General features: G+C 35.4%; 1 protein-coding gene across 1 annotated transcript in view; it reads right to left on the bottom strand.

Annotated features, from left to right (window-relative positions):
• Positions 1–27,721, bottom strand: part of TEK (TEK receptor tyrosine kinase) — a 167,224-nt gene that overhangs the window by 21,867 nt on the left and 117,636 nt on the right. The window contains exons 14-19 of the mRNA XM_074280794.1: positions 23,416–23,570; positions 19,127–19,337; positions 12,944–13,054; positions 5,838–6,028; positions 3,576–3,689; positions 1,381–1,451 (exon numbers count right to left, since the gene is read on the bottom strand). Of these exons, the coding sequence (XP_074136895.1) occupies positions 1,381–1,451; positions 3,576–3,689; positions 5,838–6,028; positions 12,944–13,054; positions 19,127–19,337; positions 23,416–23,570 (853 nt within the window). The remainder of the gene's footprint in view (positions 1–1,380; positions 1,452–3,575; positions 3,690–5,837; positions 6,029–12,943; positions 13,055–19,126; positions 19,338–23,415; positions 23,571–27,721) is intronic.

Below are 27,721 nucleotides of genomic sequence, written 5' to 3'. Positions count from 1 at the left end.
ATTTATACTATAACAATGCCATCAGACAAAATTTGAAAGACTCTAGAATTCTGACATTTAGAACTTTGATTAACCATGCTTCTAAAGGAACAATGAAAAATACTACCTACCTCTTCAAAGAGAGATAATGGACAAATATACAGCAGAAGAAAAACATGGTGAATATGGGAATTTGTTTATACATTAACAATACTAAGACACTCTCCGATAATACTTTAAAATTTACAAAATCCTTGCCTTACAACTACCCCATGAAGCATTATTTCAAGGTTAAGACTCAGGCACTCTTAAGTAAATCATGGTAATAAACCTACTCACTGAGTTATTATTTGAATCCAAGATCCCTGAATTCAAGCCTGTGGTCTATATAATCTGTAACTTAGACTTCTTAATAGTCTCATATTCTATTATTTTATTTCCATTGAGTATTAGTGTATGGAAGAATATAGAATACCATTACTATCTATCATAAGGAAATCTTTGATATGTTATGTTTCTAAAGCAAATTGTCTGTAATTACATCAGAAAAGCCCCAACTATATACAGAGCATGGTATGATAAAAACAGTACTGAATTTACAGTTAAATAACTTGTGTTTGAATCCCAGTTCTTCTATTTGGTATCTATTTGACTTTGTGAAATTTACTTAACCACTCTGATTCTCAGTTTCCACAAATATAAAATGAGAGGGCTGTACTGGAAGGTCTCTAAGGTTTCTTCTAGCTCTAAACATAATGAGCTTCTGATCGGTTTGTGGCTCAAAGAGATCAAAGAGAGAGGGCGAAGTTCCATACATAGCAATGTTCATAGTTGTATGTTTTGTGGTAACAAAGAACTAACTAGAAAAGAAAGAAGACATCCATAAGTAGAGGAGGGGCAAACCAAATTGCAGCATGTAAATGTAATAGAATATCATTATTATGACATAATAAATGTCCATATATAATGAATTCAGGGAAATTTCTGGGGAAAAAGATTGTTGACTGAAGCAGAGCAAAATAAATAGAATCAATAGAATGAGTTACACAATGATCACAATAAAGTAAAGGAAAATACCATTGTGAACAATATTAGAATTTTAATTGGCATTATACACAATTTCAGAGAGCTGTGACAAAGCATGCCTCTTTAGGTAGAGAGCTGGTTGATGATGAGCACAAAATTAGGTATACATTGTCAAACATTGTGAATGTCTTTGTTTTGCTTAATTCTATTTCTTTGTAACAAAGGATGATTATATTGGGGTTTAGAGAGAGATATTGACTGATTAAGACAAAATATTTTAATTGTTTTAAAAGTGACAGTAATGCTTGAAAGAAATCATAAAACATTTATTAAAAAGTAAAAAAACTTCTATAAAAATATAAAGGGATTACTCACACATCACTATTTGTTGTATATACACTATAATTTAGTGATTCAATTGCCATCCAACGCACTGGGAGCCTGCCCTAAAAAGAACAATAAGATAACATTATTCACTTTCGGGAATTTTTAGTGAAGAAAATATTATTTTGTGTCTTCTTTGTCTGAATTCATGGTTCATTATATATTCATAGGAAACTAACTGTTTGGCATTCTGCCCTGGCACATATATGCACATATTCACACCCAGAGGAGAGAATTAGCCAACCTTGAAATAGGAAAGCATTAAAATACTGTCCATGACATATACTGGCTATTGGGACTCTGGCAAGTCCACCTTTTAGTGGTCTGAGTAACCTCCTAAAATGTTAATCTGCAGAAAAGGTGCCAACTTGCACAGATAGAGTTTCCTCATCCAGGAGTTACTATTACCAATGAAATCACAATTCAGTTCTTTTCTCTATTTCCAATCCTATCCTTATCCCCATCCCTACACAAAGATTCACACACACACACACAAATATATACATGTCCTGAGACCACACATACATTTTTTTCCATATGCCTTAGCTTATATTGTGTCTCAAAATCCACTTAATTGCAAAAGATATAAGTATTTTTTTACTTGAAGTAGCATATTTGATGAGTAGGTGAGCACTAGACCTGGAGTCAGGAAAACCTGAGTTAAATTCTCACCCAACTACCTATGTGATCATAAATAAATCATCTAATCTCTGTTACCAAATCCACTGGAGAAGAAAATGGCAAATTATTCCAGTATCTTTTTTTCCACTCCAGTATTTTTGCCACGAAAATTCCATGCAGGGTCATGAAGAGTCAAATATGACTGAAGGACTGAACATAGCCAAAGTGTGGGCTTCTGCTGTATACACATACACCTGTGTGACCCTGTGCAAGTTACTGTACACCTCTCATCTCACTTTCCTCATCTGTAAAATTGTACCCAGATTTGTTGCAAGGATATAAATAAAATATTTGTAAGGTGCAAGATTGTTGTGAGGACATTTTATAAATATTAAAGAAGCTAAATAAATGCTAGCTGTTATGAAAACTTGGAGACATTATGGCATAAGATAGAATGCTGGGCTTGGAATCAGGAAAACTGATTTTTTTTTCTCAATTTGGGCACTTATTTATCTTTGTAACTTTTGGCAAATCATGTAATCTAATGACTTAAGTCTATGGTCCTATGATTCAGTCATGTAAGTCTCAAGTGTTTTCATCTGTAAAATGAGTATGCTAATAGCTACCTCCTAGAGTTTTTAAGAGGATTAAATAAGAATATTTTTAAAGCTGAATTAAAGCTATTTTTATAAAATGTTGAAATGAAAATAAAAATGAGAATGGTGAATATTTTCACAGAATTATAGATTTAAAGTCAGAGTTCTTTAATTTTATAGATGAGAAACTCAGGCCTACAAGTCATAAATACCTTGCCTAAAGTCACACAGGTAATAGAGCCAGGATTTGAACTCAAGCCCTTGATTACAAATACAACATTCAGTTTTGTGAGACTATTAGGCTTTTCTGTCACAAAAAAACTGCCAACATGATTGCTTCTAGTTTCTATCTCCTTTAATTTTTTGGAAGCATTTTAAGTATCATTGTTTCACCAATGGTGAGGTCATATGACTACAAATGTGGATTTGATATAAAGCTCAGGTTATTAGCTCAGGTTATTATATATTAGCCTGAGGCTAATTCAATTCAATTTAATTCAGCAAGCAATTATTAATTACTTAGTATGTACCAGTCACTGTTCAGGGCAATGAAAAACAGTTATTTTATATTTTAAATATATTTATACTTTACCAGACATTGCTTAGCCTTGATTTGCTATTGATTACCTTAATTTTATATATTCTCTGACCATGCTTGAAGTCACATATTTGCTGAGTGAAGGTAAAATCTATTGAGAAGGGGCAACTAGGTGGTGCAATGGATAGAGCACCAGCCCTGAAGTCAGGAGGACCTGAGTTCAAATCAGGTCTCAGACACTTAACACTTCCTAGCTGTGTGACCCTGCACAAGTCACTTAACCCCAATTGCTTCAAGGGAAAAAAAAATCTATTGAGAAATTAACCTAAGTACTATAATCAACATAAAAAAATAATACCATGAGAAAAATCATTTGTGGGTAAAGGGATCATTTTGGAAAAAATGTCACTCTTGCTGAGATGTGTCCTTACCATTGTTTTTTTTACATACACTTCTTGGCCTCGTGACAATCCAAAATCTGCAATTTTGGCTATGTAGTTTTCTCCAACCAAAATGTTTCTTGCAGCCAAGTCCCTGTGGATAAACTGGAATAAAAAATATATAAATTTTCATGTTTTCATTTGGATCACTATTATGTCAGGCTCCTTTCAACAAATCAAGAGGTTCAAGACTGAAGGTTGGGGAATGGGCAAGGGAAGGTGATATGTAAGGTTCTGGTAAGGACATAAAAAATGAAAATTCAGTGGACTAGATCCTGATGGACTATCATGTCTTAGATGAAATTACTTTAAAAGGGTTATACAATCATTGGTTGGGCATCATAGTAATCATGCAATTAATATATATTTATTAAGTGTGTGCCAGATATTGCGCTGGGTGATAGGGATACAACCCAAGTAATCCCTACTCACAAGAAGCTTGTTCATGTTGTCTTTGGGGAAGGAAAAAACAGTATATATAAAACTGTTAGGATTTTACTAGGTGCTAAGTCGGTTGTCTGATACTTGAAATTTTCTAGTTCAGAGTTCACACCTTTAGTGCAAACGTTTAAAGGAGTTTACACCTTTAACAGTAGTTTGTCACTGGTTGTAAGGAGTTCTCACAAGCCCATTCTCTGGGAGAATATAAACCAGGATTCAGGAAGGAAAAGTGATTCAAGTTTCTACTGTGGTGTTGGCTGGAGACACTTGGACAAGAGCAGATTCACAAATCTAAAGAAAAAGCCTGGTCATGGATTGACTTCTGGAAAACCCACAATCCCACACTCTTGAAGGCAGAGTCTGATTCATTCCCATGTCTACCTTCGTGCTGGCTGGAGGCTTTGGATTCAGAGGGAGCTAGAGACTAAAGCTGGCTAGAGACATTCTGACAGGATCCGGACTTTAACTCCCGGCTGCATTTTGGGATTACTGAACTGAAACTAAGGCTGCCTCCCCAGAAGCTCCCCAAAAAATCTCCTCCCAGGGATTCACAATCTAGAGACAACAGAATTTTATATAAAACAATATATGACACAAGTAGAAAATAAATTATACATATATATGTATATACATACACACATATGTATATATACTTATACATACATGGCAACTAGATGGTGCTACAGCTAGATAGCGCTGAGCCTAGAGCCAAATTGATTCAGATCTGATTTCAGCCTCAGATGTGTACTAGCTGTGTGATCCTGGATAAGTCATTTAACCCCTGTTTGCTTCAGTTTTCTTATATATTAAAAAGGAATAATAACAGCAACTAATCCCAAGGATTTTAGTGAGAACCAAATGAGATAATATTTGTAAAGTGTTCTGCAAACTCTAAAACCTTATATAAGCACATATACCCATCTATGTATATGTGTGTGTATTCTGCTCTCTCCCTCTTCCTCTCTACATTTTTCTCCCTCTTTCTCCACAAGAAGGGAATGAATGATAACATGAGGATCAGTAAATAGATAGAAAACTGGACTTAAAAGCCCGCACGTAATTACTTTGTGACCCCAGGGAAAGACATTTAACCTAGCAACTATTTGAGGTTATGAATTATAGATAAGTTGCAACCTGCAATCATGGAGGGTACTTCTGTGCCAGGAATCCCCTATATTAATGTAATTATATGTTAAGACAGGAAATAAAAAAATTTAATCATTTAGGTCCAACTTAGTAGCTTATATTATAGTGCATAATTTGGAGCCTAGATATCCTAGAAGAGTTAATACCTTGCCCCAAATACTCCAGAAATTAAGCCCCATAATGACATTTAGTGAATACATGGTGCTCAGCAAAAAAAAAAAAAATTCAGTTATACAGAGTGTATGTAGTTTGAAAGAGACACATACTAGCAAAGAAATTAAGGTTTGAATGGGAAAATATGGGAGTCAATGAAAAAAAAAGACAGGCTTGTTCCAAAATAGCTATCCCAAAAAACCAAAACAACAAAGCCCCCACTAAATTCTGAGCTACATGAAAATTTTTTTTCTAATAGCTTTAAAATTTTTAATAGCTTTTTTATTTTCAAAATATGCACAAAAATAATTTTTAACATTCATCCTTGAAAAATATTGTGTTCCAAAATTTTCCTCCCTTTTTCTCCCTCATGTCCCTCCCCTACACAACAAATAATCCACTATAGGTTAAAAATGTGCAATTCTTCTAAACACATTTCCACATTTATCATGCTGCACAAAAAAAAATCTTAATCAAAGAAGCTTTGTGTGGCATAAAGTAATCAAGGCAAACCTGCTTTTGGCTCAAGTAGTCCATTCCCCTAGCCACGTCTGCTGCAAAGTGTAGCAGCTGCTGGGAAGACAATGTGGAAGCCGTGCTATTGGCAATAGCAAATGCTGGGTCTGTTTCCAGCACTCTGCTCTTCCGTAGAAAATCAAGTAAGTTTCCATGAGGAGCATACTCAATAGCAAGGTACAAATACCCTAGAGGGAAAATAAGATGGCATCATCATTCCAATAATCCAATAATATATGGATTCTAAAATATGAGATGTCTTGTGTTCCCTATTGTTTAAATCAGCTCAGCTCATCCAGGGAGTGATTCCATCTATAATGAGCTTAACTTCTTTCTTAGCCTAACAATTTAGTTAACTATAGGGTAAGCACAAGACAGATGAAATCAAGCTCTCATTCCATATTTACTATGTATAATTATAGGACCTAGTGATACAATGAAAAGAGCCCTGTCCCTTGGTTCAAATCTTGCCTCTGATGCTACCAATGTGGCTTTGGACAAGTCAATGAATCCAGCTGAGCCTTAGAATTTCCTCATCCCAGGTCTAGATTTCTGATCTTATGATCTATGATTTCTCCTGTGTCTGTGAAAAAAATAAGAATAGTATGCTCTCTCCTAAATGGTTGAGACACAAAAGAAAAGATGGGAAAAAAAAACAGAAAGGTTTTTTGGAATGCTTTTATTCTCTCAGAAATAGTGAAATGGAGTCAAAATCCTTCTTAAAAAGCAAAGATCTTACACTTAGACAAAGCTTTGCTTAAGTTGTGGTTTCAGGTATATTTCTATATTAAGTAAAGTTAAAAACAGCAACTTGGTTATATGTGCATGTGGTTCTTTTTTATTTTATTTTATTTTATTTTATTTTATTTTATTTTATTTTGCAATTGGGGTTAAGTGACTTGTCCAGACTCACACAACTAGAAAGTGTTAACTGGCTGAGATCAGATTTGAACTCAGGTCCTACTGATTACAGGGCTGGTGCTCTATCTACTGTACCACCTAGCTGCCCCACATGTGGCCGTTTCTATTTACTAATCCTCATGCTGTCATTCATTTCCTTCTTATAACTGTCTGAGAGAAGAAGAAGAGAGAAAGGGGAGGAGGGGAGTATAAAAAGAAAAGCATCACTTTAGAAAATTTCTACATTTGAAAACTTTGGACAATTTGGTCACTAGTAAGTCTAAAACATTTTTAGTGATCTATTATTTCCCCTAAGACACCAGAAAACTCATTGCAATGATTTTAGAAATGAGTTGTGGTTCCTTGAAAAAGTGACATACACACATTTCATTGAAATTAATAAGATTTTTCATCACAATAAAAAGCACTTTGCCTTCCTCATCACTGAATTTCAGATCACACAAAAAGTGACCTACAAAAGAAGTGTATTACAATTTTAAAAGTTTTAAGCAAAATTTTAATTTCAAAGACTAACAATTTTAAGTGCCAGTATAATTAAAATATTCTTGAGTTAAGTTTTGCTTTGAATATAAGAAGGTAAGTACACAAATATTTTAAGGAATCTATTTTCTCACTTCCTGTTCCCTCTCCCCTCCCCATTTTAATTTAAAATGTGCAAGAATTAAATAGGTTGACATGCTGATAGGTAAAAATAAAAGCAGATATAGACTAGTCTTTATTACAATTTGATTAATTGTCATGACATTTAGATGGTCAAAAACTGTCATTGTTTCTAAGAATCATCCCCCACCTTCCTCTTCTTTTTTTTCTTTTCTAAGATAAATGTCATTGACATTTAAGTTGAGGGAGATTGTTTGGCTTTAGTTGTTTTGGCTTTTTATTGGTTTAGTGAGTGATTTTTTTAAGTGTTTCAGAGACAGGTATTTTTAGTTTAATAAGCTGAGGAAAAGGAAGAAGTTCCAGCTTCCATTGCTGATTGTAGCGAGCTGTCTTCTCCAGAAGCTGCCAGATCACTCTCTGGGAAGAGATCTGCTGTGTCTACTCAAATCTTTCAGACAGATTCTTCTTCCTGTAGTGAACCGTTGTCTCCAGGCAGTTGCTGTTAACTCTTGTCCAGAGAAGTGGCTTCCCTTCCGGCAGAGAGCCGACTTCCCTTCCTGCAGAGAGCTGCGTCAAGCCAGATGTAGTGCAGAGTCTTCTCCTCTTTGTCCTTCTCCAGAGAGAGCTGCGTCAAGCCAGATCTAGTGCAGAGTCTTCTTCTTGAATCTCCTCCAGCTCTTATCCTTCTCCAGGCCAATCTGCTCTCTGGGCCCAATGTTGTCTCTTTTATCGTCCCAGAGAATGGGCGTGGGATAATGCAAGGGCTTCTGGGAAGAACCACTTCAGCCAATGAGCTTGCTCCTTCTATCAAGTCAACCTGAGTTCTCACCTTGTAATTGTCCAGACAACCTGAATTCTCACCTTGTCACTGTCCAGACAACCTGAGTTCTCACCTAGTAATCCTAACATCTCCCCTTTTCTTTTGATTTAGAACATAGGACAGTCATGACCTTGAAACATAAATCCATCAATATGGGAAGTATTACAGATAATTACATAAATTACATAAGCACATAGTAACATAGTAATATAACACATGCTAGAAGTATATGACAAATAACATAATCAAATAATCATAAATTGAAAATTTATAAATGTCCATAAGTCCATTGTCCATTAGTCTCATCTTGTGTGAGGAAGTCCAATGATTCCTGCTGGTTTTAAAGTTCTTTAACAGTCTTCTTATTATCCATGCTCTTTCAGTGTCAGATGTTTCTTACATTTTCTCCTTTATTTTGAGATCTTTCTCTTTTTCTGTCTCTCTCTGATGGACAAGGCGAATACGACTTGTTGGCACCCATCTGATTCCTTCTCCTGCTGAAGAAATACAAGCAAATCCTCTCTCCCAGGCAGTTAACCTATCTAATTACCTTCTATTTACCACTTTCTAAATCTCTTCTCATCATCTGGCAATTACATTGGAATTGTTTGCACTGGATACAACCCTGTTGGTTTAAAAGGTCTGTATTCTCCCCAAGTGTAATCCATTTTTGCAATCTGATTGCCTTTTGGCTCACTTATCAGGTAATCCCTTTCTGCCATGTGATTGCTTTTCTGCTGGTTGATCAAATCAGAGTCCTGATCTTCTAAAGGCTCTTTGGGTGTAACATCAGCTGCCATCATGCCCCAAGTCTTTTTTGCCTGGGGCCCTGGACCTGGGCCCCTCATCCCATTTCCCTGAATTATTCTACACTCTGATGCCCAATGGAGTCCTCTGTTGCATTTTGGACATGGGGTTTTAGGTCTTCTTTCACCCTGTCTTCTCACTGTATCTCCATACCTACACTGAGCTCTTAGATGTCCAATTTTTCCACATTGAAAACATCGCCGAGTTTCTCTAGAAGTCCCTTGCCAGGAGGGACCCTGTCTTTCCATGTTCATCATTGTCCGGGTGTAAAAAGCATTTGTTCCCACTGTAGCACAGCATCTTATGATCTCCTCTAAAGGAGCATCTTTGTCTAATCCCCATATAATTCTTTTGCAAATCTCATTGGCATTTTCCTTAGCCAGATGTCTGGTCATTATTTCTGTAGCTGCATTTTCTCCAATAGTTCTTTTGACAGCAGTTTGCAAACGTCCCACAAAATCTGCAAAAGGTTCATTGGGACCTTGCTGTATTTTAGTGAAAGCCTCTCCGCGATCTTTCTGTCCAGGGAGGACACCCCAAGCTTTTATTGCAGCCTTAGCAATTTGTTCATATATTGTCATGGTATAATTAGTCTGTTCTGAATTCTCTCCATACCGACCTTCACCAGCCAAGTGCTCAAAAGTGAATTGTGTGTTAACTCCTATTTCCAAATTGCATCTGACTTGAATTTTACAAAATTCATGAAATTCCGCAAGCCATAATAAATTTTCTCCAGGTTCCAGACATGTCCTTGCTATGGATTTCCAATCATTCGGGGTTAGGACTTCATAAGACAAACCATCTAGTAACATTTTGACATAAGCTGATGTAGCCCCATAAAGGGTACAACCTTTTTTCAAATCCTTAATTTTATTCAAATCTAAAGGTGCATATCTTCTCCTTTTTTTACCTATAGAGTCAATCTCTTCAATCACAGGATATGCATGTATAAAATCACTTATATCCTGTCCTCCTCTCTTACCTTTAACCAATGCTTTTTCTAATCTTGTCATAGGCTTAGGCTGCTTCACAGGCAATTCTGTTTGTGTTTCTGCCTCTTCCCCTCTTTCTTCCTCCATCTCTGAAGGTGGGGTTGATGTGGGCCTGTCAATAATCTGTTCTCTAGGCAGGGTTGAAGCTTCTTCAAGAGAATCATACCATAATTCCTCATTTTAATCCTCTTGCTCTAGGGAAAGATCTTGATCTTTCCTTTTTTCCTCACACTTCCTCCTCTGTTCATTTTTAGAACTTTTCCTTCTCCTACAACTTGCTTGATAGTTTAAGGCTAATTGAACTATGTTGTAGATATAAAATACTTCTGCAAAAATTGAACGAGGCCCATTTTTTGCATGAAATTTTTTCATTTCATATCCCACTAGCTTCCATTTATCTACATCTATCTTTTCTTCCTCTAAGAACCAAGGGGATGTGCATCTTAATGCAGCCAAGAGTTTAGCAATCTGTACCCAGGTTACAAGTAAACTCTGCTCCTCAATTATGTTGATTATACTCTCTATAGTACCACTCCTGAATGGGGGTGGAGCTAAGGTTGCTTCTGGGGCTGGGGTTGAGTCGGCTGAGGTCCAGGGATTGAATTTAACTAACATCTGCCCCATTTCAGCTATAAGAGATTCCTGGTTTAGCCCTTAACAAGTTAAGTTCCTTATTTATCTATTAGCACGCTCACTTAATCTTTAACAAAGTTTCCTCGTTACTCACGGTTCTGGGTCAGAGAGACTGAGATCTGGATGGGAGGCTTTTCCACTGGAATCAGGATTGTGTCGGTCCCTGTTCGGGCGCCAAATTGCAAAGGTCTGGTCTAGCTCCTCTTGTCAGGATAAGCAAAAGTCCTTGCCCCACGTGTGGACGCCAAATGTAGCGAGCTGTCGTCTCCAGAAGCTGCCGGATCACTCTCTGGGAAGAGATCTGCTGTGTCTACTCAAATCTTTCAGACAGATTCTTCTTCCTGTAGTGAACCGTTGTCTCCAGGCAGTTGCTGTTAACTCTTGTCCAGAGAAGTGGCTTCCCTTCCGGCAGAGAGCCGACTTCCCTTCCTGCAGAGAGCTGCGTCAAGCCAGATGTAGTGCAGAGTCTTCTCCTCTTTGTCCTTCTCCAGAGAGAGCTGCGTCAAGCCAGATCTAGTGCAGAGTCTTCTTCTTGAATCTCCTCCAGCTCTTATCCTTCTCCAGGCCAATCTGCTCTCTGGGCCCAATGTTGTCTCTTTTATCGTCCCAGAGAATGGGCGTGGGATAATGCAAGGGCTTCTGGGAAGAACCACTTCAGCCAATGAGCTTGCTCCTTCTATCAAGTCAACCTGAGTTCTCACCTTGTAATTGTCCAGACAACCTGAATTCTCACCTTGTCACTGTCCAGACAACCTGAGTTCTCACCTAGTAATCCTAACAGCTGATGTTTGTGTTGCAGTCCAAAAAAGTGTTGCCAAGTTTGTAAGTAATTGCTAAATGACCAAACTTTCCCATGCAAAATGAAATTCTTTACAAGTATTAATGTGAAGTTGAATCCAAAGAAGATTTTTATCACCTACTCATAGCCACTCTCATTAAGTGAAAATTTATAGGAGGGGGCAGAACAAATATTTGTTGAATAACATCATTGGACTAAATTGAGAGATTGACTTATATAGGGCCAGCTTTGCCACTAAGTAGCCATTGTGCCTGGAAGCAAATTGCTGAACCTTCTAGGTATTGCTCTGCAAAAAGGAATTAGACTACATTTTTAAAGTCTTACTTAACAATAATTTGCAATTAGCATTTTGCAATTAACATTTAACAATTAATAACATTTAATGCTATATGGGTTTTTTTTAGGATAAGGGAGATATTATATGGGAAATACTTTACAAAATTATAAGAATTGTAATACTTTTTAGTAATTTGTCTATGGTACACAAAATCCTCAGAAAATTCAGGTGACTCAAAGAACAAAAAAAATATGTATAGTGGTTCAAGTAGTCTGATATCAATCAACAATTAAAGAATTATTAATTTCTACTATTATTTGCCTGGCAATTAGATACAGAAAAGTGTCTACCCTCAAGAATCTTACATTGTATAGGAGGAGACAACTATAAATTTTTAAACATGTACAAAAAGATAAATATCCCAACCTTGGGGCCAATCTCTGCAAAAGCATGAAGATGGGAAATGGAATGTCATATGTGAAGAATAGTATGAAGGTGTCTTGGTATGAATGTGTATGAAGCATATTATCAGTGATGACTTGCTTTTGAGTGGCACAGAACCATCAGAGACATGCTTGATTGGAAGATGAGGAAGTGAATATACTATATAAGAAGTTAGAGACAACATAGTCTAACTATACCAGAACCAAGATATTAAATCTTCCTGATTATTGATTGGATTTTCTTTAGAGAATTTATGAAAAGACATAGACCAGAATGGTATAAAGTGAGAAAGTATGGAAGAGCTAAAATCTGCATCAATGAAGGGAATATCCACACTCATAAACACATATGTCCATGTAGGCATAAAAGTACATATTAAGGTGTCATTATTATTATGAATAATAACTGTCAATTTGGTCATCAGCAATGCCCACAAATTTCTCAGATAGCTTAAATTGAGAAGAGAGGAGAAAATTTCAGGAATGTCAGAAAGTACAGATGAATCACTACTTCCTCTGGTGGCAGTAGTTCTTTTACAAGTAGTGAAAGCTGGGAAATATTTCTGAGTGGAGTAAGGGAAATTGGTGGTGAGTTCCCATAAGCAATAGTGAACAAACCAGTCAGATGCCAGTATACCAGGCTTAATATTTAGTCATACTACACAACATTATGCATTTAGGAGATGTACCTTTTTTTTTCTTAAGCATTTAGTATAAGTGAGATATTTTTAATTGTATTCTTAATGATTATTGGCTTTCTAGATTCTATTTAGGATATGTATTTTTTAAGCTATAGTAAAAAGCTTCCTACCCCGATGTTCACATGCTCCCAGTAGATTGATGATATTGGGATGGTGTCCAAGTTTACAAAGTACTTCCAGTTCCCCTGCAAAGTCTCTGTGATCATCTTTGGAGGCATATTCTGGAGAGAAAAAAATGTCATTGATTGAAATTCCCTTTTCATTGCCTCTTCTCAGAATTGTCTTTCCACCCTTTATGTCTTACTTTGCTTCCCCCTTCAAGACTTAAAGAAAAATTAAACCAATAGTTTATTTTTATACTTTTTCTTATGCAAACCTAACTCCATGGCTAAATTGGGATATCATTTCTGAATTCTTTCGTTTTGTAGTTAATTCTATTGATTGGAAGGTAGGTGAACAAATGATCTGCTAGGGAACAGGGATGAAATAGCTAGGACAACTGAAATTAACAACTAGTCTAATTTCTTTCCATACTTTGACTTTGTTTATATGCCCTCCATAAATCTTTTATAGAAGATTCCAGATACTAGGAAAACTGTCAAAATAAAAACTCATCTTTTTGTCCTTTTCCTATATCCATGCAACTAGAAATTAGTTTATATGTATGAAAAAGAAAAGTTTGAAAGTAGGAATTTTTAACCTAGGGTCCATGGACACCTATGGAGTCCCAGGATAAATTTCATGACATTAACTTTGTCAGGAAAAAAAAATTGCATCTTTATTTTCTCCAACTCAAATGTAACATTTCAGTCAGTTACATAAAAATATTCAGAGAAAGAGTCTATAGGCTTTTATTTTTAAAACATTTTACACTTTCAGTTCTATTGATGCATTTTATTTTTGTATTACATTCTCTTATTGTTTGCTTACATTTTTGTTTTTCTTCCCAGGTTATTTTTACCTTCTTTTTAAATTCAATTTTTCTTAGGCAGCAAGATAACTATATAAATATGTATACATATATTGTAACATATTTAACATGTATGGGACTACCTGTCATCTGGAGGGGGAGAAGGAGGGGAAAAGTTGGAACAAAAGGTTTTGCAAGGGTCAGTGTTGAAAATTACCCATGCATATGTTTTGTCAACAAAAACTATAACAAATAAACAAAACAAAGTAGTTAAATAGAATAAATTCCCCACAGCTGTACACAAAAATAAATTTCTCATTCCATATCCTAAATCCCTCACCATCCCATAACAAAATTACAAAGAGAACAGAAACAGATTCATTTATACTAAAATATCAATATTATTAAAAATGAATAAATGAATTAATGAAGAATGAAATGAGAAGCAGAATAGTTTATATAATAACATTGTAAAAACCAGAAAATTTGAAAGCTAAAATTATTATATGATTAACACAATGACCATTCTTGATTCCAGAGGATCTGTGATAAAACATGCACACCAATGCAGTGTATCTATAGGCTTTACCAAATTGTATAAAGGACACACAAAAATGATTTAGAAGCTCTGGTCTCTACAATTGATTAAAGGACTATTATTCTGGTCTCCACATGTGACAAAAAACATTCTTTAATGGATCTGCGATCTTACTGTTGTGGATACTACCAACATCTCATCTTGAGCAAATTTTGTGCCTCAACACCTCCTTGACAGGTCAGAGGTTGTTGTTTGTTCTTCATTCTCAAAGAAGACTGACATCAAGAAGGTGATCTCACCTTTACCAACCCTTTACAGCTTTAAATATCATCTCTATTTGACTTGACTACTTTTGTCTGTGTAAGTATCCCATAATATTAAGGAGTTAATAAGGAAATTAATGATAAAGGTGTACAAAGATCAAAACTGGCTAAAAAAGAAATATGCTGTGGGAAGAGCAAGAGGGTTTTTGCTGTGTCTTGGGATGTCATAATCATGAAGGATTGTCCAAAATTCAGGTGCAATAGATGCAATGGATGCATATGTTTTATTGAAATAAAAATGCTAAAATGAAAAGCAGGTATTGAAACTGGTCCAAGATGAAGTCTATTCAAAAAAGAAAAACTATTATAATTAAAATCATCCACTTTCTACATAAAAGAAAATAGTGTGTATATATTTTTGTGTGGTTCAAAGAAATTGTTTATTAGTTTAAAAAAAATCTAGGTTTCATGTCATTAGAAGCATTTTTTTCCTCTGATTAATTTTTGGGCTTTCAAGGACCTTTATAGAAGTCATTTGAAAACTTTTTGAGCAGAGGAATGGTGTAGTTAGATCTATACCTAAGATTACTCTGATGGCAATATTATGAATAAAGGAGAAAGAAGGAATGTCAAAGTAAAAAGAATAAGAAAATAATTTCTATAGTCTAGGAGGTAGATGGTAATGATACCCTGGGCATTATAATTTATTTCACATCTGGATAGTTCCCCAATGACATAGCATGACTGAGATACCTAAACCAAATACCTTTTTTTCAGAGTTCATATTCTGACTGAAAATTTTATGGGATGATGGCAGTTGCAAATGGATTACTAAGTAAAAAAATTGCATTACTTTATAAAGTAATTGGATATAAGAAATAAAGACAAGGTAACAGCAAAGTTACCACAAAGGCCAAGGTCTCCTATTTTATCCAAGGATATCTCTAGTCACCCTGATCTCTATCTTGTTACTGGACCCAGATGATTCCAGAGGAGCAACTGAGGCTTGCCTTGAACAGCCTTCTCTCACTGAAATCCAATTAGCTTGCATCTCATGGCATCAGCTCCCTGATGTCACAGTTCTTTTCAAGAACAAAGGACAAACAATAGCTTCTTTAGTCAGAAATGATGATTCTGTGAATTATTGAATTATCTCTTCCTCCAACTTTAAAAACAATGATTTCGCTAGTTCAAAATGGGATCTTCCCAGATTTGTTAAATATGTTTAAAATATTAAAAAGTTAGTTCTTCTTTATAAAATGCTGGCTCCATACTACTACCTAGAGCTACCATACACTTCACTCCTAGTGATATCAAGCCTTTTTATATCATAAGAGTAGAAGATTATGACAATGGTAATATAGCTTTCTTGTTACCTTGTCTTCATCTCTTATACTTAATTACTTCATAAAATGGCAATTTTTGCTTTGTAATTAATCTGCAACTATCACCATCCTTATAAAACTTTCATTCACAGTATAATATTGGAGAAAAATGGGTGTTTGGTTTAGGCATGGGAAGTAAAAAATAGAAAAGGTATACAGCTTACATTATGCTTATTCTTCTTCCTTAGCTAGTCCCTGCAGAGGGAAGAAGAGGAGCCATGTTGTACCCTATCTTTCTAGACAGACCTGTGTATGTCTCCAGCTTTTCAGGACATTTCTGTTTATTATTTCTTAACCAAATGTATTTATTTATTATCTAAAGCCAAATTTGTCATAATTTACCTTCTCCTAAATGCTACTTGTCCTTCTGACTTCATTTTTTGTTAGTCTGTGACATCATTTTGTTTCCCACATTCAAGTTTTATCACATCTTTGAAACCTTGCCAGATAGCAAATGTAACTGGTGAAAGAGGCCTTATTTCACTGTACTGACTTCTGGCGAGGTGGGGCAGGTGTTTTCTCTTCTTGGGGAAGCAGCATCTTTAATTGAATGGATATCTCCTCCCTATATAGTCTTATAGTTTTACACTGGTACGTATATCACAACCTTTCCTGGGCTTGCCATCATTGTCCTATTGCTGTGTTACCACTCCCATCTCCTAACTGTTTGGCCTCAAGTAAAGATATTGCATTATATCTCTGAGTGTAATATTATTTTCTAGAATATAATGTTTTCTGGGAGCACATTTCTTGGGGGGCTTCTGGAGGCAGCCTTCGTTTCAGTTCAGTATAATCATTCCAAATGCAGCCAGGAGTTAAAGTCCAAATTCTTTATTGTCTTCAAAGTCTTATCTCCTTCACTTGGGGCTCGGGTAGTTTTTCTTAGAGGTTTTCTGCAGTCTTGGTTCTGAGAGCTTAAGCTGCGTTCTTTGTGAATCTCCTCGACTGAATCCTGGCTGAGGCTCCGAGAGTTTCTAGTGGGCTTCTGTGTCTGGCCCTGAGACCTTCTTGCCTATATGCTGTATATTGAGTATACATCAATCATTATATCCCCAGGAAACCATTATTTGTTGTAGGATTAAATCAATGCTAAACTATATTTAACCACTGTCTCCTCAATTCCACTTACTTAACACCTTGTAAGAATCCTAACATCTGAGCTTTTCTTGACACTGGTCTCCTGTGGTCAACATCCTTTCCTTTTGATCTGCATACAGAACTTTGAATTGCTACTTAAGTTGTAATAACTCAAATGGCTATCATTTATACCACATTAGGGAATGATTAATTTGTTATGAAGAGAAAGAGGGTATGACTTATTATTCTCTTATTTTTCTTTTTCTTTTATTATTATTATTTTTCTATTATGTGCAAGATCTTGTGCTAAATGGGGAATTGTGAAGGGATGTTACAAAGATATAACACAATCAGTCTCTATACTGAGATAAATGAGCAAAAAAAAAAAAAATTGAAGGTGGGTGGAATAGGTAATAGAATAGCCGATCAAACCTTTTTAGACTTTCACAAATTCCCTTGTTCTCCAACATCTCATAAAATACAGTTTTTTGATGAAAAAGTTCTTTACTTCTTAACTAATGGTGCCAAGTAATGAGTTGATATGAATTTCTTTATTCCACCAATCTCACCTAGCAGCTCAGTTTCAAGTGGATAGAGTGATTGACTTGGAATCAGGAAAACCTGAAATCAACTTTATTCTCAGACATTAACTAGTGTGTGGTCTTTGGTAAATCATTGTACCTCTATCTGTCTTAGTTTATCATCTATAAAATGGGGATAATAATAGCACTTAATTCCCAAAGTTGTGAGGATCAAGCGAGATGACATATATAAAGTCCTTTGCAAATCTTGGAAGTGCTATATAAATGATAGCTATATTTATTGTTACTATGGTTGTGCTACCTTAACCTTTATATACCTTGATTTCTTCAACTGTCAAATGGGGGAAAGAATAACATCTATCTCCCAGGATTATTGTAAGAATCAAATGAGATTATAATTGTAAAGTACTTAGCATAATGCTCAGCACATAATAAAAATAAATATTAGCCCTAATTTATTATTATTACCAGAGCAGCAAAGATAGCAAGGGAAACAAGCATTCTCCTTAGTAAAGACAAATTATTACCTACCCATGACCAAGAAATAGGAAAGATATTGATTTAAATTTTCCCAAATTATGACTGCTCTGAATTCATCCCTTAGGGTTAGAATAGTTTTTAGTGCCTTCTCTCAGGAACTGTAGTTTCTCATGTATAGGAATCAAGAAACTGAATCCACCAAAACTCATAGTTTTAAAACATGTTAATGGATCATGAATATTTGTCCCCATTCAGTTCAATTCAATAAACAATAAGTACACTTCTATTAGGCACTGGATATACAAAGACAAAAACAGAACAATCTTTGTTCTCTAAGAGGTTACCTTTCAGTGAGAGGGAACTACAGGTATATGTTACATAGAGGTCCATAGGCACACAAAATTCATAAGAAGTAATTCAAACCAAAGTAGCTATGAGTCATAATAGATAGAATGCTAGACATGGAATCAAGAGATCAATATTTGAATTCTTCCCCAACCACTAATTAACTGTGACCCTCTCTGTGTCTTAGTTTTATCATTTGTAAAAAATAGTTAGGATAATAGTACTTACCTCAAAGCTCTATTTTGAGAATCAAATGAGATATTAATTTGCAAACCTTAAATAACTATATAATGTTAGCTATTATTCATTTCAACAGGAAGGATGAATGGCCTGGGATTGAGGGTGGAGGAACAATAAAGGCTTCTTGTAGGAAGTAGCATTTAAACAGTGCTTTGAAAAGAGGGTAGGCTTTCTATGAGATGGTGGTAAGGAGGGAGTGCATTCTAAACAACTGAGACCAAAGTTTCTTATTTATAGGCCAAAGTTCAAAGGGAGAGCTTGAATTGGAATATTTAGAGACTAGATAGCAGGCCAACACATTCCAGGAGCATTATAGCTTATATTTGAAAGGAAATATTGCCTCCATTTTGACATGACAGTAATATTTGACATGACAGTAATAATTGGCTAACACTTGGCTAATTTTTTTACCTCTTAAGAAAGTTAATATAGAGAGGAAAATTTCAGCAAGAAGATGGATTATTGACCTACCTTAGGCAAATGGGAACTTGATATCTTTGACCCAGTACTGACCTTTCATTCTTTTAATGGCAGCATCCATCCGTAACCCATCCTTCTTGATACGAGCCTTAAGGACTTGGCCAAAGTTCCCTTCCCCAATCACATCTTGAAATTTGATGTCATTCCAGTCAAGAACTGGATAGATTGTAGGGTCTGGGTTGTTTTTGGCTTTCCTATTCAAGGTCAGAGTTCCAGAGTTGAACTGCACAGCTGGTTCTTCCCTCTGGGAAAAGGAAAAGAAATGACAAGTTACATAACCAATGTATATGAAAGCTTTTCTTCCTTTTTTTTCCTGTGGTAAGTAATCTTTCTATCCTTGGATAGGGAAGGAATGGGGGAAGGCCAGATTATTAATTGAAAAACTTATTCCTGAAATACTCCTCTTTTGTACCAGGTAAAATTCATTATTAGAATATAAGGCTCTTGTATGTATACAGTTTGCATATGGATTTGAATTTCTACTGCCTAGTATAGTCTTGGGCACATACTAGTTCTTAATAATTAATACTTATTGATTCATTGAAATCCAGTGTTAAAGTGTGGTGTGGTAATAGAAGTCCCATTGAAAGTCATTTCTATGGTGAGTATTTTAGGAGTGTGCCTTGTTAGAGAGGTGTTTGGATAATTATGGATAAACACTATACACACGCATACGCATACACACACACCAGTTATAGAATATATATATATATATATATATATATATATATATATATATATATATATATATATATATATATATATATATATATATAAAATACATGTAACTAAGTTGATAAATCTTTAAATGTATGTATCATTAAATCATCAATAAATTGTGAGAACAGAAAAATCTGAGGTATGATTTTTTGGTGCACATTGCTATTTTTGCCTAATTCTTTATTGGAATTCATCTGATTGGACTTGGTCTATTCTAGGTCTTCAAAGTACCTAGACCTGTCCTAGATTAGATGGAAATCCTCAGAATGATGACATTTGGGAGACTCTGTCTTTGTCTAACCTGAAAAGGCCTATAACATTCTGGTATTTGATAAGATGTCACTCCAAAGTGCTACCTCAAATTTTTAGCAATTTCCTGTATTTTCTCTCTTCCTTAGCCTCCATTTTCAGGAATGTTAATAATGGATCTATATAGCTCAGGAAAAATACACAGAATTTAAGAGAATAGAATGCACCAATAAACAATCTCAGATGACTGTGAGCTGCTTTCAATAATGTTGGGCTTGGACACAAAAAGACAAATTCAGATCCTGCCCCAAATATTTACTAGCTTCATCTGTCACCTGGCTATATCAGTTTGGGACTTGTCTAATATATTTCTCTACCAGGCCCCAAGAAGCTAATTATTGGGATAAACTTATCACCCTATAAGATTATACATGGTACTTAATCTCATGTTTCTGATTGGAGGGTAGGATCATAAACTCCAAATCTCTATTTAAGAAGAAAGCTCAGTTATTTCTCACTTGGATAAACTACTTTGGAACATCCCTTATTAATTTCTCCACCATCACAACATAATATTCCCACTCTTTTTGTTGTTGTTTGCTTGCATTCTTTTTTCTTACTCATTTATTTTCCTTTTTGATCTGATTTTTCTTGTACAGCAAGAGAATTGTATAAATGTTTATATTTATTGGATTTAACATATATTTTAACATGCTTTACATATATTGGATTGTTTGCCATCTAGGGAAGGGAGTGGGGAGAAGGAAGGGAAAGTCTGAAACACACGGCTATGCAAGGGTCAATGTTGACAAATGCATATATTTTGAAAATAAAAAGCTTTAAAAATAAGATAAAAAGTATTATTAACAGGGGGCAGCTAGGTGGGGCAATGGATAGAGCACCAGCCCTGAATTCAGGAGGACCCGAGTTCAAATATGGTCTTAGACACTTAACACTTCCTAGCTATGTGACCCTGGGCAAGTCACTTAACCCCAGCCTTGGGGGGAGGGGGGGAAGTACTATTAACTAAATGTAGAGGACCACAGATAGTGGGGAAACTCTGGGTAAGGTATAAGACCTTTCAGCATAGAGGGAACCTGATGACAATGTCTCCCCATGTTTCTTTGGTGAGTCTCACCCTTCCTGAGAAGTCAAGAAGGGTATGACCACCTGTCTTCTACTTGAAGCAAGGGATACCTACAGTAAGGAGGCATTTACATGTCAGTAGCAAGATGCTTATAGTTTAACACTTGTGCAGTGTGCTATGGCAATGTAATGCTACTACAGTTAGCACTTGTGCAGTGTGATATGGTGATGTGGTGAAGTAATGGTTCTATAGTTGGCACATGCTCAGTGTGCTGTAGTAAGGTATATTCTAAGGTATTTAGGGGAAATAAATGGACTCCATCTTTGACCAGCCTCATAGGTCCCCTTCACTCCTCCACTAAGACCAAGATCCTCCAGAGAGCTAGTCCAGATGGTATATTTTGGCACACCAGCATGGGGGCTTTAGAAACATAGTATATTTTGGCACCCCAATTTGGGGGCTCCAGAAAGCACACTATAAGTAAATGGGGGAAAAAATTATTTCTTTACTATTACCCTAGTCAGATACTTGCTTCCTAACCCACTTTCCAGCTTCCTTTTTTATTTTTGTCTTAAGCTCCCTGAAGGTAGAAACTGCCTTTTTTTGTACATAATAGGTGTTTAATAAATATTTATGACTATCAACTGTGTGAGTCTAGCCATGTCTAGCTTATGTATGAAAGATGCATCATTGAGTACTGGAGGTAATAAGTTTAGATATGGCATAGCCCCTGCCCTCATGACCCTCTCTTATGAAAACTATCACAGTGCTTTAATAAATCCAGGGTTTCCTTTCTTTAAATGTGTATCCTTTGCTTCCATGAGAGTTTCAGTTGAGTTCACAGGGTCCAGGTCTGTGAGAAGCTGTCAGCACAGCTAACTGGGGCACTGATTATTTAATGGAAATAACAAATATAATATATACTCACCTTTATCTACTTTTGTGAATCCACTAGGAGTGAGGCATTCTTGCCTCCAGAGGAACAAAACTATCAGAGGCCTAGTTCATTTCACAAGTCTGCTAGTCATCTCTATTAGGGTGTTTTGCTGACTAAAGCTTAATTGTAAACCAAATAAAATCACAGAACCAGGCAAACAATCTTCTAGTAATCTTTAATGAAGGGAAGGAAAGGGACTCTGTGTATATCTATATATCTCATTTTAAGCCACTCTTATGATTCATTGCTCAATTGTGAATTTGGAAAGCTAATAGAATAGAGTATTTGTTAATTTTGGAGAAATGGAAGCCTCAAGATTAAAAACATTTCAGGATGCAACAAAAAATTTCTGAGAAGGAACACTAACAAAAGATGATATGCTAGTCCACTTAATGTTGCCTAGGAGTAAACAGTGTCAATTTCATGAGTTGTGACTGTGGGTGTGAAGGACATTTGCACATGAGAGAAATTCTAATAGCTTTAGAAAAAAGGAATTCTGGAAAATTAGAAATTATGAACTTAGGAAAGTAAGACAAAAACTTATTAGTAAAACATCACTCAATATGTTATGGGCTGACTATTTTGTTAAGAGTTCTTTTCTGTTGGAAGATTTGGGGAGGGTGAAATCAAAGTCCAATTTCCATTTATAGTGGAAGCCAATGGGAAAAATAAGGCTTGTTTGAACTCTTTGGTGGTTCTTCATTACCTAAGGACAAATTACAAATTCTTTGAGCCCTCTAGGCCCATTAGGCTCCCATTTACCTTCCCAATATTCTTTTTATACTGTTTACCTTCATGAACTCTATGCCAGCCAGATCTGATAATTCAGTGTACTCAATACCACCTCATCTCCATCTTTCAGTATCTTTGTCTTTCTTCAAGGTTCTGTTACTTTTTTCCATGAAGCCTTCCTTCCCTGGATCTCCTACTTGTTAATATTTGATTCCTCTTTATTTTTCTTTGTACCATATTTTCTCCATAATAATGATTATAATGATAATAATGATAAGAAGAAGAATGCTTGCTAGCATTTATATAGGGCTATGAATTTTGGAAAGAGTTGTTTTCTCATTTGCTTCTCATTACCTGGGAGATTAGTAATAGAAATACCTCCAAGGCAGGACCTTTTTGATTTTGGTCTTGGTATTATTAAAACCCAATTTAGTGCCTACTACCACTATTTTAAAGGACCTGTTATTGGTGAAATTGTTGTAAATTGAATTGTTGGGAAGTTAAAATAGAACAAATTTGTTGTAGCATATTTATAAAGAAAAAGATACTTATATGTTCTAAATATAGAAATGGACTTGAAAATAGTTAACACAGTACCACATTTTGGAAGGCTTGGGCCATCCTTTGCTGAACATTTGCTCTCTTCAGCTGCAACATGATGAAGAAAGCCAAGAGCACAGTCAAACAAGTCATCCCTGCTGAGCCAAGGATAGCAATGAGCAGCATCTTCTCCCCTCCAAGTTCTACTGATTCTGTGGTGGCGGAAAATAAAATAGAAATGGTTAGACATAGCTTATGGTGGCAAAGAGAATAGTTAGAGTGATCAGTGCCACAGAATACATTCTCAAGATGAGGAAACCTTCAGGAAGGGTGACCATCAAATTTCACATATAGTTTTTATCAGGACAAGGAAAAGTGCCTGTTTCACATAGTGATAAATCTGTATCCCCATAGGGGTATGACATAAAGAACATGGGCCCTCAAGATAAAAGCACCATGGTAATGGTACCTTAAGGATAGGAAAAGAGCAGAATCATACTCTGTAATACAATGAAGATTAGTAGATGGATGTGAAGCAGCTGGGACAGTAATCTGTAAATTAACCTATGGAAGAAATGGGCTCTCCTCCACTGCAAATTTGTGACTTAAGCAAAAGGGATCAGCATCACATATGCAGTGGATAGATATTTATTTAAACTTTAGTTTAGCTATATTTTGTAAGTCTCATTCATTTTGTAAGCCTAGCTTCACGGTGGCTTTCAGAGTGCTTTAAAGAAACAAAATGCCAAATGGACGAACAGTTTTCATACAAGTATAGAGACAAGTTTTAATGAACCTATGGTCCAGAAAATGTCTCCAACTTTTAAAAAGAATTGTTTCCAAACAAATGGATAAACTTCAACAACATATGGTTTAAAGAGTTAGCCTGAGATCATAGAGTTGCAAAAAGTCATAAATGTAATTTCAAAATATAATACTGGCAACTGCTCAATTAGAAAAGAACTATATCAGAGAAGGAACTATATCCCTAATGTTAGATTTGAACTAACTTGCTATATAAAAATCAAAAAAATAACTTTACCTCTTTGTTGATTCAGTTTCTTCAATAAATGGGCATGCCTAGATGAGCATGAATTTGGAAGAAATCACAGAAGTTATCCAGCTGAACTTCTTTATTTTACAGATAGAGAAGTTCAGTCTGAGAAAATTGATGTACATTGCACCAATATTCACAGGGTTTTAAAATTTATAAATGACAAATGAGTTCACTTAGAATCACAACAGTATTAAGTAGTGGAGCCAGAACTTGAAACCAAGTCCTCCAACTCCAAATCCATCGTACCAACTAGCCATCTGTTCTTTTCAATTCTGAAATTCCATGCTTCACAGTTATACTTAAAGTTTTATAAATAAGCAAGGTAGAAAAAGGCTTTTAAAACATTAAAGTGTCATAAAATGAGAGCAATTATTATAACAGAGATTATATTGTTTCACTTCTTAAGTTTCAAGGTAACTCCTTGAAGGAATATTGACCCTAAAATGACATTCATCAGGACTGGTTCTAGATAAGTTGTGAAGAAGGCAATTTGTCTTACTCCTTCTCATGTACTCTATTAGAGACCTCTTGCCCAACCAGCTGCCTTTGATCCTTTCTTCTTCTCTTCCCTTTTATATACCACTGATGCCTTGTGACCTTGTTCAATATCAACCAACAGAGGATTTTTATAAAGTAACTTCTGTCAAAGTGATTTCAACTTCTGGGGGCAAAGCCAAGATGGCAGAGATGACACACGTTTTTCTCTGATCTTTTTTACAACTGTCACAATAATTATGAAATTCTGCCTCTGGATGGGCAAACCCCACAAATATTGGGAGTGCAACAAATTATTAGAAAAAGATAAGTTTAAAGATTGCCAAAAAAAAGATCTGTTTCAATTGGAAATGGGAGGGAGGCAGCCAGGGCAACCAGTATAAACGCCAGTGTAGACAGTTCAAAGTCCCATTGCAGAGAATTTACAGGAGGAAAAAGGCCAGAAAAGATCTGTTTCAATCAGAAGTGGGAGAGAGATAGTGAAGCACAAACAGCTGACCACAAATGCCAGTGCAGACAGCACAGAGCCCTGGAGCATTGTTGATACCATGTGGCAAACCCAGCAACCAGGAGTGAATCAGCACTGATCCAGCTGTGGTCCCTTGGAAAACCTCTCCCACTCTAAACGCAGACATTAAAAAAGTAAAGAGGATTTTAATAATTGACAGCTTTTATAGCAAAAGAGAAGAACAGATTTCAAACCCTGAAGAGAGTAAAGGCAGATTGTCTCCAGATGTAGCTCCAAAAGGTGATATAACCTGGTCCCATCACATGAGGCTCTCCTAGAAGAACTCAAAAAGGATCTTAAAATAGAGCTAGAAGAAAAATGGAGAAAGGAAATGAAAGCTTTGCAAGAGAATTTGGAAAAGGCAGCACAAAATAGACAGTGAAATAGAAAAAGCATATAACTCATTAAAAGATGGATTTGATAAACTAGAAAAAGAAAGCACCTCCCAGAAAAAAAGAATTTGTGAAACAGAAAAAGAAAATAACTTCTTAAAAAACAGAATTTGTGAAATGGAAGAAAATTCCATAGAACAAAACAACATTCAAAAATTCAACTGGAAATACAAAAAAAAGTTTAAAAAGTAAATGAAGAAAATAACAACTAAAATTCAGAACTGAACAAATGGAAATAAATGACTAAGATAATAAGACAATGTAATAACAAGAAGACAGCAAGAATCAGTCAAGCAAAACAAAAAAAAATGAAAAAATAGAAAAAGATGTAAAATACCTAATGGGGAAAACAACAGATCTGGAAAACAGATATTTAGGAGAGACAATCTAAGGAATATTGGATTCCCTAAAAACATGATGAAAAAAAAAGAGCCTAGACACTATCTTTCAGAAAATCATCAAAGAGAACTGCCTGGATATCATAGAAACAGAAGCTAAAATGATCATTGAAAGAATTCACCAAATGACCTCTGAAAGAGACCCCAAAATTAAAATCCCAAGGAATATCGTGGCTAAATTTGAGAACTATCAGACCAAGGAAAAAATATTATAAGCAGCAGGAAAGAAACAATTAAAATACCAAGGGGCCACAAAAAGAATTACTCAGGATGTAGTAGCTTCACTTTAAAGAATTGAAGGGCCTGGAATTCTGAAAGGTAAAGGATCTTGGAATGCAACCATGAATAAATTACTCTGCTAAACTGAGCATTTTCCTTCAGGAAAGGAGATAGACATTCAATGAAACTGGTGAATTCCATATATTTTTGATGAAAAGACCAGAGCTAAACAAAAAATTTGACTTCCAAATATAGAATTCAAGAAAAGCACAAAAAAGTAACCAGTTTAAAAAAAAAAAAAAAACAACCTCTTGAGAACTGTATTTCTGTTATGGGTATATATTGAGAATATACATGTATAATCTGATTTTACTATTATAATATTTAAAAAAAAAAACTAGAGATGGAAAGAGGATTGTAACAGGAAAAAAAAAAAGGGAAAGTGGAGGTAAAAAAAGCCTCAGGAAGAGGCAAAGAAAACATAATTGAGGGAAAGAAGGGAGGGTGATGAATATTGTATGAATCTTACTCTAATCAGATTTGGCCCAAAGAAAGATATTAGATATATTTGGTTTCACTGTGAAACATCTCTCATCTTATAGAAAAGTGGGAAGGGAAAGGGGTAAAGGGGAAAGGTAGACTAAATAGAAGGAAAAAGAGAAATAGTAGAGGAATGATATAAGAAAGGGGGAGGGTCTCTAAAGAGGGAGGACTGTTTGAGGCAAGTAATGCTCATAAGTAAAATACTGGGGAAGAGGGAAAGGGGAAAAGGAAAGAGAAAAGTATAATTTGGGGTTAATAAGATGGCAGGAAATACAAAATTAGTAGTTTTAATTGTAAATGTGAATGGGGTGAACTCTCTAATAAAACATAAGCAGATAGAAGACTAGATTAAAAGCCAGAATCTTACAATATGTTGTTTATAAGAAATGCATTTACAGCAGAGTGATACATACAGAATAAAGGTAAAAGGCTAGAGTAAAAAAAAGCAGGGATGGCCATCCTCATCTCAGATCAAGCAAAAGCAAATACTGATCTAATTAAAAGAGATAAGGAAGGAAATTATATCTTGCTAAAGGGTACCATAGATAATGAAACAATGTCAATATTAAACATATATGCACCAAGTGCTATAGCATCTAAATTCCTAAAGAAGTTAAGAGAGTTGCAAAAAATATATAGACACAAAACTATAATAGTGGGAGATCTCAACCTTGATCTCTCAGAACTAGATAAATCAAACCATAAAATAAATAAGAAGTTAAAAAAGGTAAATAGAATACTAGAAAAATTA

This window comes from Sminthopsis crassicaudata, chromosome 1 (assembly GCF_048593235.1).
Source record: "Sminthopsis crassicaudata isolate SCR6 chromosome 1, ASM4859323v1, whole genome shotgun sequence".
In the NCBI taxonomy this organism is placed as follows: domain Eukaryota; kingdom Metazoa; phylum Chordata; class Mammalia; order Dasyuromorphia; family Dasyuridae; genus Sminthopsis; species Sminthopsis crassicaudata.
Note: the sequence above shows the minus strand (reverse complement) of the source record. Positions and strands in the feature narration are given on the sequence as shown.